This window comes from Neopsephotus bourkii, unplaced genomic scaffold (assembly GCF_033783945.1).
Source record: "Neopsephotus bourkii isolate Nb327-2 ecotype Australia unplaced genomic scaffold, CSIRO-AGI_Nbou_v1 NB_1306, whole genome shotgun sequence".
Taxonomy (NCBI): Eukaryota; Metazoa; Chordata; class Aves; order Psittaciformes; family Psittacidae; genus Neopsephotus; species Neopsephotus bourkii.
In genome coordinates, this window is record NW_026901788.1 from 36,855 (window position 1) to 51,244 (window position 14,390).

The 14,390-nt window shown below is 40.2% G+C and overlaps 2 protein-coding genes across 3 annotated transcripts in view; both read left to right on the plus strand.

Moving 5' to 3' along the window:
• The window catches only part of LOC133219080 (alanine aminotransferase 2-like), a 42,885-nt gene extending 28,589 nt beyond the window's left edge, over positions 1-14,296 (plus strand). The window contains exons 7-11 of the mRNA XM_061366127.1: positions 45-181; positions 877-1,051; positions 1,861-2,016; positions 3,056-3,168; positions 14,031-14,296. Of these exons, the coding sequence (XP_061222111.1) occupies positions 45-181; positions 877-1,051; positions 1,861-2,016; positions 3,056-3,168; positions 14,031-14,121 (672 nt within the window). The 3' untranslated portion in view covers positions 14,122-14,296. The remainder of the gene's footprint in view (positions 1-44; positions 182-876; positions 1,052-1,860; positions 2,017-3,055; positions 3,169-14,030) is intronic.
• LOC133219081 (E3 ubiquitin-protein ligase RBBP6-like) overlaps positions 1-14,390 on the plus strand; it is a 65,605-nt gene that overhangs the window by 31,308 nt on the left and 19,907 nt on the right. The window lies entirely within an intron of this gene.

Here is a 14,390-nt window from a genome sequence, read left to right on the forward strand (position 1 = left end):
TTAGTTGGGGGAACAGAGCATATTAATGTCTTCTGACTGTTCAGGTTTACCAGGACAATGTGTACTCTGAAGGATGCCAGTTTCATTCTTTCAAAAAGATTCTGTATGAGATGGGACCCAAGTACTATAACAATGTTGAGCTGGCCTCTTTTCACTCCACCTCTAAGGGATACATGGGCGAGTAAGTCTGTTTTTTTTTGGTTTTTTTTATATATTTCATCTTCCTCATTAATCTGGTTGGATGGCTGTTCATGTTAGTGACTTGAAGGTAATCCACCGTCTTTTATAATTTTAACTGAAAACAATTAAGAAAAGGTAAACAAGCATTTAAAGCACAGAGTAATGGATTACCTCAGTGGTTTTCAAAGTACCAAATAAAAAAATATATTTATCTCAGACACCTAATGCCTCAGTTCCACAAAGGTGAAATCCTACAGTCCTAAACTGGACCTGTGATAAAGGAAAATATGGTCTCCAGCAGTCAAGGGAACAGCTCAAGAATCACTGGGATGTTTAATATTACAGATGTTTGGGTTTGGTTGTTCTGGGGAGGAAGAGATGAAAGAAAAATAATTTTCTGATTAAATGAATACTGCTACAGCCATGTGCTCTTGTTCTTAAGAGTGAATAGTCCACGTTAGTCGTTAACTTGCCTAATGGGGAAGCTGCATGTATACCTTCTTCTGTGGATGGGATACCAGGGCTTAATGACATATAATTTAATTCCATCTTAAAACATCAGTATAGCAGCTGTTTCAACAATCTGTGTGTTACATATTGTAAGATCCTCATGTCTTTCCACTTCTGCAGTCACTTTCATTGCTTTTCCAGTACTTTAACACTTGAGGTTAACTGATCTGTTCACTTTAATCACAGATGTGGCTACAGAGGAGGTTATATGGAGGTCCTTAACTTGCACCCAGAAATTAAAGGACAGCTTGTTAAGTTGCTTTCTGTTCGCCTTTGTCCTCCAGTCTCAGGACAAGCAGCAATGGATGTTGTAGTGAATCCTCCAATACCTGGAGAAGAATCATATTCACAGTTCATAAAGGTCAGCAATAACATTCTTGTTCTTTTGTGCGTTTCCTAAACCTAAGTACTGTGAACTCAAAATATGCACAGAGACCAGACTCCTTTCTTCTCCAACAATCATGTAATAACATCAGTTTACAGAACTCTGCAGGGTATTTTAAATTAACTCAATATGACTACCTTTCAGAGTACTTTTTATTGCTTTTGCAGTTCCTTTGTTTAGAAGCCAAAAAAAAACCCCAAAACTAAGAAGGCATTATCATATAAGCTTTCTTGCTGAACTTCTCTCCTGTGTTTAGCAAGACATAGGAATTACTAAGATTTGCTTTTACTAAAATCTAAACAGGAATGTAAGTTCAAATAAACTTGTAAAATCAGCCTTGTTCTTAGGTATCCACTGCCTCTATAAACTGAACAACATGGCATTCTGTATTAAATTATACATAGAATTTCTCACTTGTAAAAATGAAACTGAATCTGCCTTAAGAAATTACAGTATTGAGTCAGATCAAAGGTTAAACTAATGTGATTTCAAAAAATAGCCAAGAGTGGATGCTCAGAAGGAAGAATGTAAGAAGAGGGCTTGCAAATAGAGACTTCTGCAGGTTATTGGCTATCTACAATGCTTTGTAGTTGTATCCTGCTAATGCATTTTTGCACTGATGTCTTGAAGAGTATGACTGGAATTAGGAACATCATTTGCTCTAATAGCTCTGCAAAGCCCTGAAAGTGCTTAATTTGAGGGGGCTTCTTGAAGCATCATAGGTTTTTCTGGTGTTTTTATTGCCACTTCAAATACATCCAACTGAACACCTTCCTTTTAAACAGGAGAAGGAGTCTGTTTTGAACAGTCTTGCCAAAAAAGCCAAACTAACAGAAGACATGTTTAACAAGATACCAGGAATGCACTGCAATCCACTTCAAGGAGCTATGTATGCTTTCCCACAGATCTTTATTCCTTCCAAAGCCATTGAGGAAGCAAAGGTCAGTCAGTCATTTTTACCCCAGTCCATTTTAACCTTCACACACTTGTGCCTGCCTTTCTAATGATGAATTTTTATTCCAGAGATAGAGTAAGCTCATATAGTTACAAAAGCAGTACTTCATTGACTATGTATGATCTTAAATATAACATGACCTTTATTTTAAGAGAGGAAAACAAACCTGATCATTTCATCACAATGGTAAGGCTTCCAGGTTGAGAATGTTGCCCAAGGATGTTAGTGTTAAATAAAGTCATACAGTGGGCAGGTAGCTGGACCTGTGCAAATTCCAAGCTGCTGCCTGTGCCTGGATTAGGTAGTCCAGGACATGTGATGGGCATTGTGAATGGCAGTGTACTACTGACCCTGCAAAAGAAGCCCCATTCTGGAAGTGTAGGAAAGAGGGAGGGAAACTTTCTTACAAATTTTACCTTTATGTATTTGGGCCAGTAAGCTATGTTACTGAATTACAAGTCTTTTTGATCCTAACTAGAGCTGTATTCCCTAACATCTAATATTTTTTAAAGGGAAATTTATCAGCTTAGCTGAGGATAAATAGGGCTAGTTTTCAGCTGATTATTTGATTAGGCATATAACCTGCATCTATTTAAGAACTTACATAGTTATTAATCAGGGGACTTTTAGTCAGTAGATAATTCGTGGGAAAAAATAGTAAGTGGAATACAGCTCTCAAATTAATTTCATCTTGTCAAATGTCAGTTGCTTAGATTTATATAAGTTCAATTTTGAGACATTTGACAAAAAGCTACAAGCAAGTTAAGGGGAAAACCAAGAACATCTAAAACCTTTCTTTTGAAGAGAGTGTTTTGTTTAGGTTCTTCAGTCTTGTTCCTCCATGAGATATTCTTATTTAATTCACAGTGTGAGCTGTCCTACTAGCAACTGCTCTTCATTCACTTTAGTAAGCAGAATAAGAAAGTAATATTGTAAGATAAGGATTCAGGAAGAAAAACAGTAATAAAATTCTATGTATTTGGAATATTTTGACTTCAATAGTTCAAAAGCATTCATTCCCTTAGGTTCATAAAATGGCACCTGATATGTTCTATTGCATGAAACTTCTGGAAGAGACTGGAATATGTGTTGTACCTGGAAGTGGATTTGGCCAAAAAGGAGGAAGCTACCATTTCAGGTACAGTTTCTGGTTCTTTAAAATCAAACAAACAGTAATAAGCTCAGTACCATGGCAATATTTTCTCTTCTGTTCAAATATAAGCATTTTTGTTTCAGTTTGTTGTCTGTCTTTCTACTGGACATTTTCTGTGCACTGACAACTAGGTCAAAGACTTGTACTGCTAGATGAGCTATTCATGCTTTTACGGTGTTTTCACAGATTGCTGACATAGTTTTATTCTGTTTTTATACACTGACATTTTAAATGCCTTCTCCATTAATACAAACAATAATAATAGCTAATACTCTAATCTTAAAGTTGCCTAAGGCATTACAAAAATTGCCCTGCTTTCTTTTGGGGGGGTGTGTGGGTGTGTATTTAAACAGTGTTTCCATACAGGGAAACTTCATGAAAAATACACTATCGTCCCTATAAATCTGCTCCTTAAACATGCTGAATAATTGTCGTGGTTTATGTCCAGCCGGTAACTCAGAACCACGCAGCTGCTTGCTCACTCCCAACCCTCTTCCTTCCCCTGCCACTCCTGGAGGGATGGGGAGAAGAATCGAAAGAATGTAACTCCCACAGGTTGAGATAAGAACAGTCCAGTAACTAAGGTATAATACAAACCCACTACTCCTACTACTAATAATGATACTGATAAGGGAAATAACGAGTCCCATCGTCTGATTGAATTCTCTCCGGGGTGCCATGTCACCACAAGACTTGTTTCTCAAGGCCCAGGATAATGTTCTGGGCAGTGGGGTGGGGCACAGCATATGTTTTCAGCCATCTGGTGGTTGCTTCCACAATGGTAAGCATATGGCGCTTGCCTTGGCAGGTTGGTGGGAGTGTGATATAGTCAGTCTGCCAGGCCTCCCTCTATTTGTACTTCAGCCATCGTCCTGGACAATAGGGTCCATTGTTAAGTCCACCCCTCCATCACGAGCCCATCTATATGTTGCATCTCTGCCTTGATGGCCTGAGGTGTCATGGACCCATGGGGCTAAAAATAATTCTCCCTGTTGCTGCCAATCTAAATCCATCTGAGACACTTCAATCTTAGCAGCCTGATCCTCCTGTTGGTTATTCTGGTGTTCCTTAATGGCCCGACTCTTGGGTATATGAGCACTTATGTGGCTTACCTTCACCACCAGATTCTGCACCCAGGCAGCAATATCGTTCCACAGTGCAGCAGCCCAGACGGGTTTACCTCTTTGTTGCCAGCATTCTGCTTCTGTTGCTGCAACCACCCCCACAGGGCATTTGCCACCATCCATGAGTCAGTATAGAGATAAAGTAGTGGCCATTTTTCAGCAATGTCCAAGGCCAACTGGATGGCTTTCACCTCTGCACACTGACTCGATTCCTCCTCTCCTTCAGCAGTTTCTGCAACTTGTCATAGGGTACTCCATACAGCTGCCTTCCCTCTCCGATGCTTTACCACAATGAGGCAGGACCCATCAGTGAACAATGCATATTGCTTTTCACTTTCTGACAGTTTATTATATGGTGGGGCCTCTTCAGCATGCATCACCTCATCCTCTGGTGACATTCCAACATCTCTGCCCTCTGGCCAGTCCATAATGACTTCTAGAATTCCTGGATGACTGGGATTTCCTATTCCAGCTTGTTGTGTAATTAGTGCGACCCACTTACTCCATGAAGCATCAGTTGCATGATGTGTAGAGGAGACCCTGCATTTGAACATCCAGCTCAGCATGGGCAACCAGGGTGCCAAGGAGGAGCTCTGCTTCAGTGCCAACATTTCTGAAGCAGCTCAGTCCCCTTCATAGGCTGCCAGTATCTCTTTTTCAGTTGGGGTATAGCTGGCCTCGGATCCTCTGTATTCTCTACTCCAAAAGCCGAGTGGTTGACCTTGAGTGTCCCCTGGAGTTTTCTGCCAAAGGCTCCAGGTAGGATCATTCTCCTCGGCTGCAGTGTAAAGCACTTTTTTTCATATCTTGCCTGGTCTCGATTGGTCGAAGGGCTACTGTATGAACTATTTCTCATTTTATTTGTTCAAAGGTTTGGTTTTGCTCAGGGCCCCATTATATCCCTCCCAAAATATAGAAGTGATGACCACACTGAGAACCCATACCAGATCAATTTCATGATCAATGATTCTACTGTATTACAAGTCATTACCATCAAATACAGCGAAATGAGAACTTTAGCTCAGGCCCCAAAACTGATAAGCACTGAAACAACAAACACTGGCTGCATGTAAGGTGTGACATGCTTAAACTCTGAGACCAAGCACATCAACTCTGAGATCAAATAAATCAACAGTGTGATAAGTGACTATTGATCCAAAACACTGAATGCTTATCAGAAATATGTTTTAACACAATCTGGCCAGATCTGTTGTTATCTTAACCCTTTGTGCCCCACGCTGCATGCCACAAAGGACTGTCATGGTTTAAGCTCAGCTGGTAACTCAGAACCATGCAGCTGCTCACTCACTCCACCCCTTCTTCAGCTCCTGAGGGATGGGGAGTAGCATCAAAAGAATGTAAATCCCACAAGTTAAGAGCAGTCCAATAACTAAGGTACCATACGAAACTACTACTGCTGCCACTAATAATAATAAAAATAAAAATAATGAGGGAAATAACAAGGGAAGAGAATATAAAAATAAAAGGGGAAAAGGAAAAGAAAACAATAAACACAAGTGATGCGCAATACAATTGCTCACCACCCGCTGACCGATACACAGCCCCACCCAAGGAGCGATCTGGGCCTTTCGGTGACTGTCCCCAGTTTATATACTGGGCGTGATGTGCTGTGGTATGGAATATTCCTTTGGCTAATTTGGATCAGGTGTCCTGTTTCTGCTTCCTCCTGGCTTCTTATGCCCCTCCTCACTGGCAGAGCATGAGAGACTGAAAAGTCCTTGACTGGGGTAAGCATTAGTTATCAACAACTAAAACATTGATGTGTCAGCATTGTTCTCAAACTCGAGTCATAAACACAGCACTGCACCAGCTACTAAGAAGAAGAAAAATATTTTTTACAGGTGGACCCAGGACAATAATTCTTCGCTTTAGCAAAACAAGATGTTGGACTAAAACTTCTAATTCCAAAACTGTGAACATAAACTTTATTACTTCTGCTTCCAACAAACAGGAATTTATGTAAGCTGAGCCACTGATAGATAGAATTTATAATGGATTTTAATCTTGTTTGGTCTTGACTGGGAGAAAACTCCAGGAACAAACATGCCAACAAAGTTTTCAAGCTGACAAGCAGGTATTCTTTATTGCGGCGCCGGGAGACACGGGGGATAGCTCCTCCTAACGTGTGTCCCCCAATTGCCACACAAGCCATCCTTTTATAGTCCCTGGACATACATACATATTCATGAGGCTATGTATGGATTACATAATTTTCCCGAAAGTTCCCCATATGCATACAGAATTGTGGTGGTGGTGGTCTCTGAGGCTCGTTTACTTCTTCCAACAATCTTCATCACTTCTGGCAGCCTTTGAAGCACGTGCAGTAGATGCTCATACCAGTTTAATTGGTTCGTTTGCACCAGAGACATAATAATCCTCCTACTTATCAGTTAGTTTAACTGTAGCCCATCCTAGACACCTGCCATTCCCAGATACTCCTTATCCCTGTGTCCTGTTCTTCTAGACTTTTTCTTAAAACTTTGTCAACTATAGTGATTTATCTTGTCAGAATTCTCAGTATGTTTTCTATCTGTATTTTTTTCCCTATGTATCATGCACCTCAGTAATTTTCCATTGCTACTGTTACAAAGCCATCAAACTTAACATTACTTAAAACTACTTATAAAGGTTTCTATATTCCATTTTGTGATTTTGTGGCCCTTTGTCTCAAATTACCCCCTTTTTCTGTCCGTTTGCAAATTCTTCTACAACATTTTATATATTACCATTAACATCAAAAGTCTTTTTGAAATAATTTCCCATTTCTACTTGGTGCTTAATTTCATTCCTTTTCCAATCTTCATAATTTATCGTAGACCGTTTACAGCAACAGAGGGAACATTGTATCATACCACAAGTAATCTATATTAAAATAATTAGCATCAATATTCCTGCAAACAGTTGCCTCAACCAGGAGAAATCTGTCCATGAGACAGTGTTAGGAATTGGAACTCCAATTCATGGGAGATCCAGGCTTTCTCCTGATTTAGGCAACTGTGCACGCACCCAACAGTCACTACGATTAAAAACAGTAACATTCTGCACTAATTTCAGGTATAAATTCTGGCCCCAACCTTGTGCGCCAGTTATCATATGAGTCCAAATAATGACTGATGCAATTTCATACGTAGGTGTCTTGAAGGTTCGATCCACCATGTCTTCTCTGGCTCTGGTGCTTTCTTTATTCTTGAATAATGTATCCAAACAGGTTGTTCCTTTATCTTCACTGCCGTAAAGGTGGTCAATAATATCTGGTACGGTCCTCTCCACTTCTGTAGAGGATCTCCTGAAAAATTCTTAACATAAACCCAGTCTCCAGATCTGAAAGGATAATCCAAAGATAATCCAGACCTCTTGCTCTTGTCCCTACTATTCTCTTATTTATCTCCTCCAATAGTTTTCCCGGATGGATCTGAAACTGTCAGAGATAGCCTTCTCCCTCTTCCTGAAGACTTTCTCCTTTAAACTGGGACTAATATGATCTTCCATACAAAATTTCAAATGGGCTAACCTTTTCTTTCGACCGAGGTTTAGTTCAAATTTTTAATAGAGCCAGTGGTAAACCTTGGTACCAATATAAATTCATTTCCTGACATATTTTACTAATTTGTTGTTTAATCAGATGGGTCATCTTTTCTACTTGCCCACTGGCCTGAGGCCTGTATGGAACATGTAGTTGCCAATCAATTTCTAATTTTTGCTAATTTCTTGTCAGAATTTTGCACTAAAGTGTGAGCCTCGGTCGGAAGAAATTGCCTCTGGTACACCAAAGCGAGGTATTATCTCGTTAAATAATGTTTTAATAACTTGTCTTGCATTATTTATTGTACAAGGGAATGCTTCTGGCCAGCCTGAAAAAGTATCTGTTAACATCAGCAAATATTGATAACCCCCTTTTCTTGGTAATTCAGAAAAATCTATTTTCCACTGCTGTCCCAGATAAGCTCCTCTCCCAATTGTCCCAATTTGATTTCTATTTTCAGTTTTAGGATTATTCTTAAGACATGGCTGACATTGTTTTGTCACTAATTGAACTGTGGTGTATAGATTCCTTCCTACAATTTGTTTAAATATTTATATAAAGAATTGCTACCCCAATGAGTTTTATTATGTTCTTCCTGAACTAACTTCCAGAGCTGGTAATAGGGAATTACAATTCGACCATCAGGTATTTGAGCCCAACCCTCTTTATTTTCCTGTCCCTCTAGATCCTCAATCAATTTTCTATCCTCTTTTGAGTACCTAGGTTTAGATTTTTCAATTGTTAGTTTGCCATCAGGGATTAAGGACATGATTTGAGATTGTTCAGCTGCTCGTTTGGCTTCAAAATCAGCCAAATTATTTCCAGTTTCCTGATCAGAGTCACCTTGTTGATGTCCTTTACAGTACATAATAGCTACTTCTTCAGGTAGCTGAACAGCTTTCAGTAACTGTAAAATTTCTGTAGCATGTTTAATCTGTTTCCCTTGTGTATTCAAAAGTCCTCGTTCTTTCCAGATAGCACCATGTGCATGCACCACACCAAATGCATATTTAGAATCAGTCCAGATATTTATCCTTTTACCTTTAGCCAATTCCAGGGCTCTTGTTAATGCTATTATTTCTGCCTTCTGTGCAGAGGTGTTTGCAGGTAAAGGTTTAGCTTCTATTACCTGTGAAGTGGTGGTGACAGCATATCCTGCCTTTCGTTTGCCATTTTTCATAAAGCTGCTACCATCAGTAAACCAAGAATCAGCATCTTCCAGAGGGTTTTCTTTCAAGTCTGGTCGGCTCGAATATACAGTCTCTATGGTGGTCAAGCAGTCGTGTGTCAGTGGTTCTGTCGATTGTTCCTGCAAAAGGATGCTGGATTCACAACGTTAGTGACCACAATTTCTGTATCTTCCTGTTTTACAATGGTGGCCTGGTATTTAAAAAAAAAACATCAAAGAGATAACCAGTGGGCTCATTTCTGCTCCAGGACTGCAGATACCACATGGGACACTAGTACAGTAATCTTTTGTCCCAAAGTGAATTTGCAAGCCTCTTCAATATTCGTGATGACTGCTGCCATAGCTTTTAGGCATCTAGGCCATCCCTTGCTCGCTTCATCCAGCTGTTTTGAAAAATAGGCCACTGCCCTTCTGTAGGGTCCTAGTTTCTGACCAAGGACCCCCAAAGCTATTTTCTGTTCTTCACAGGAATATAGCCAAAAGGATTTAGTCACATCCAGGAGTCACAGAGCTGCAGTACTCATTAGCTCTGTTTTTTAAATTTCTAAAAACCCCCTCTGCTGTATCAGTCCATTCTAAAGAGGGAGAGTTTCCTTTCAACAGTTCATATAGTGGTCTTACCAGAACACCATAATCATGGATCCAAAGTCTGCACCATCCAGTCATTCCCAGGGATGTCCGGAGCTCCTTGACGGTCGATGGTCATGGAGTCTTGCAAATGGCTTCTTTTCTAGCAGTTCCAAGTTCTTTCTGTCCTCCTGTTATTTCATATCCTAGGTAGGAAACTTGGGTTTGGGTTAGTTGGGCCTTTTGTCTGGATACCCGATAACCATTCAGTCCCAGAAAATTTAATAATTCCACTGTCCACTGGATACATTCTTCCTTTGTTTCTGTAGCAATTAACAGGTCATCCACATATTGTAACAAGAGTCCCCTGTTTGAATAGGTGGCTTCCATGATTCTAGTTCTCATGCTAGCTGATTTCCAAAAATTGCTGGACTGTTTTGTTGTTTTTTTTGTGTTTGTTTTTTTTTTAACCCTTTAGGTAATACTGTCCAAGTTAATTGAGTTTCCCTTCCTGTGTCAGGATTTTCCCATTCGAAAGCAAATAATTGTGGCTTTCTTTGGCCAACGGTAAGCAAAAGAAAGGGTCCTTTAAATCCAGGATGGCAAACCCTTTCTGATTATTATTCAGTTTAGTCAATCAGTCATATGAATTAACTACTACTGGACGAATATCTTCTGCAATTTTGTTGATTGCCCTGAGATTGTGAATCAATCTGCAACTTATCCCATCATATTTCTTTACAGTCCAGATAGGAGTATTATATTCTGATTCACATTCAATTCATAATCTATATTTTAAAATTTATCATTTTTTTTTATTCCCTTTGATCTTCTAATTTTAAGGGATACTGTTTTATTCTAATTGGGTAGGCCCCCCTTTTTATTTCCACTTTAACAGGCAAAGCATTTTTCGCCTTACCTGGAACTTCAGATGCCCATACTCCCACATATACCTGATTAACGATTTCTTCTATTTCAGGGAGGTCCTCCTTTTTGCTTTTCTGTTGAATTAAAGATAAACTCAAAACTGCAATTAATTGATTGTTTTTAACTCTGAATTCCATTTTGCCTTCCTTAAATGTTGCTTCTCGCCCTAATAAAGATTTTAGGGAATTTGGCATGCAGAAAAATTTATGCATTCCTATTTGTTTTCCCAATTTGTACTTTAAAGGTTTCAGAAAGAATGCCTCTTTTTTTTTTTTTTTCTCTTGGTGGCCAGTAGCTCCCACATCTGTACCGAATTCTTTTCTCTCCGATTTAACACCAAATAAGTTGCTCCTGTATCCACTAACATTCCACTTTATTTCTCTTAGTCCCTAGTTTTAATGTAACCAGTGGATCTGCTAGGGTAGATTCCCCAGGTCCCCATCAGTTTAGTTCCAGTTCAGTCACCGGAGCCACCCCATGGCACTGCCCCCCCCCCCAGGGCAGTCTCACTTCCAGCGTCCAAACTCCCCATAGCACGCACACCGATCCGGTCCCACAGAAGAGGAGCCCACTCCCCCACCTCCTCCCGACATCCCTCCTCCCACGCTCAAACACTGGAGCTGCTCGAGCTCCCCTCCTTTCCCCCTTGGTTTTCCCTTTTTTTTTTTCCTCACAGCTGCTCACCCTGCTCTGCAGGGGCTGCAGATGCCTGCCTCTGCAACAGCACTTCTGGTTTAACCCCTTCTTAACTCTGAATGTGGATGTGCCGCTTGTTGCCAGTGACAGAAATCTCTTCCTCCTTATCAATATCAGATAGGACAGATGCTCCTCTGGGAGGTACCTGTGGTACATGATTTTCCAACCTATCTTCCTGATTACTGTTTTTTAACTTTAAGCATCTTTCCCCAATATCACAGGCTGAGCATCTCCAGCTTAGCTTTCAGTTTTTCCCTGTCCTTTTCCAAACCCAAAATGAAGGGATCTGGCGGAGCTATATTAATTCTGCATTCAGTCTGTTATTCCATGTGATTTCTTAAAGTGAAAAACTTATCTGCCTACATTACTTCATCCCATTTTCCTTGCCCCCTCAAAACAACATTAACTGTAGCACTGTATTATAGTTCAGAGTTCCATTTTTAGGCCATTTTTCCTGATCTTCCAAAGTATACAAAAGCCACCATTGGTTACAATATTTTACCAGTGTTTTCTTATTTACAGAGCCCCCAGGAGACCCTCCAAGTTCTTTCCAGTGTGCAAAAATGCACCCAAAAGGACTCTTTTTCAAGGTCTCTTCACTCTGCTGATTTTCCATTATCAATCTCACATTCACACACACACAAACGGGATCCCCCAGACACACTCCAAATAAGACGAATACCAGTAGAATCAAAAGCAATCCTTCCTAACCCCTATGGCTCAGACCATATTGTAACATTAATAGGGGGATTTCCTTGAACCCTTTATAGTTGACCATCCTGTCAGTGTCCCAAGAAGGATGAGACTCTTGTGTCCGGCCAGCCTGTCTGCATCCCACTGTGGGAAGCATACTGAACAGCCCACTGTATCGGAGGATGATTCTACTAACCTATTCAGGGACCCACGCTGACAGCATCACTGAATCAAATCCTTTATGGGCTGTTGATAGCACACTGGACCCAAAACCATTTCCACAAGGCACCCCCAGTGCCTTGTAGGACCCAAACCACAAGATGCCCCCTGCTTAGTTATAACAGTCTGTCACTGATACCACACTGAGACCAAAACCCTTAATGTAACAAGCCACAAAATCAAATGCCAGCAAGATCCAAAACCATTTTCACAAGACACCCCCTGCGTCTTGCAGGACCCAAACCACAGGAAGCCCCCTGCTTCTTGTGGGTGTATACCAGACGGATGCTAGTAGCTTGGTATATTCCTTTACCTACGAGATTTCCTATCTTGTTTTAAGGAAGGCCTCCAAACCTTGCGTATGCTTACCAAACCAGCCCAATTACCAATTTAGTCTTTATGCAAGATGCCCCCTGCACCTTACAGACTATACAAAAGAAAAGAATACCTTTTATGAAGATGGGCCTTGTCTGCTCCCGCAGTGATCCAAATGAGTCGAGGGGTCCCTCCGGGAAAAATTCCCGAGGGCCCTAGGGAGCCCTGTCCTCAGCGGGTCCTGCAGCTGAGCAGAGCCGGTCCCATCTGGGTTGCCAAATTGATTTGGAGAAAGCTCCAGGAACAAATTTGCCAACAGTTTTCAAGCTGACAAGCAGGTATTCTTTATTACGGCCCGGGAGCAGGGGGATAATCCTAGCTGCTCACCCAATTGCCACACAAGCTGTCCTTTTATTGCCCCGGGCATACATACATATTCACGAGGCTACAAAACGCATCAAATCATTTTGAGAAAGTTCCCCGCATGCATACAGAATTGTGGTGGTGGTCTCTGAGGGTCGTTTACTTCTTCCAACAATCTTCATCACTTCTGGCAGCCTTTGAAGCACGCGCAGTAGATGCTCATACCAGTTTAATTGTTTCGTTAGCACCAGAGACATAATAATCCTCCCATCCTCCTGCTTATCAGTTAGTTTAACTGTAGCCCAGCCTGGACACCTGCGGTTCCCAGATACTCCTTATCCCTGTGTCCTGTTATTCTAGACTGTTTTTCTTAAAACTGTGTCAACTATAACGATTTATCTTGTGAGAATTCTCAGTATGTTCTCTAGCTGTACTCTTTTTTTTCTCTATGTATCATGCACCTCAGTAATTTTCCATTGCTACTGTTACAAAGCCATCAAACTTAACATTACTTAAAACTAATTCTAAAGGTTTCTATATTCTATTTTGTGATTTTGTGCCCCTTTGTCTCAGTCTGAAGCAAAGTAGCAGAGGGTAACTTTAGCTTGAAAGCTCTGCAATGCAGATACTTGTATTGGATATCTGGGTGCATGCAGCTCCAGGAACAAGGTAGTGCAAGTCCATGCCTCTACCAAGTGTGGGAAAAATATTTTTTTCTGCAGGTCTTACATACATATTCAATATTCAGAAAAAAAAACCTGAAACCAAAACCAGACTAGAAACTGCAGTGTGGGATGTTGCATTGTTTTAATGCTTCTGAATTATATTTTCAGTTCAGAAAGAAATGTGTATTTACTCATAACTGCCTGCCTCTAAAGCTCAAACAATATATGTTATTGGCAGAACTACCGCAAAAATGGAAACTGAGTTGCTGTAATTTCTTATAACCTTCTTTATCACTCCACAGAAAATAGCATTTCTTGAATTCCTGTATATTAACCAATTGAAACAAATTGTTCTAGCTTAATAGTATAGTTCAATTAGAGCATAAATGTAGGAAATAAGGTAATCGCATCAAAACAGATATTAAGCTTAACACATTACTAGCTGTGTCCCAAGATTAATCAAGATCTGTGCAAAGATCACATTTTAGTTTGTTTTAAAGATAACGTGGGTTGCTTTGTTTTTTTCTTTAAATATTATTTTTCAGAATGACCATTCTTCCTCCAGCAGAGAAGCTGAAGGTCCTACTGGAGAAAATGAAAGACTTCCACATAAAGTTTCTTGAAAAATATGCATGAAACTACTGTGGCTTTTTCTCCTCATCCCCTCCACTTCAAGGTGAATGCAGAAAATGAACAAAAATATGCTGAGAATGTGCTTTTCATCTAATTTAACTAAATTCAAAATAGGTAGAACCAATTTCCAATACTGCTACAACTTATTGGACTATTAAATTTAATGTCTGGTATAGAATATGTTGTTACACCAGCTTTTTTTTTTTTTTTTTAAGGGAAAGGGAAGAACATGAACAAAAAGTGGTGAGAAGACAGATTCAGTAAAGGATTTT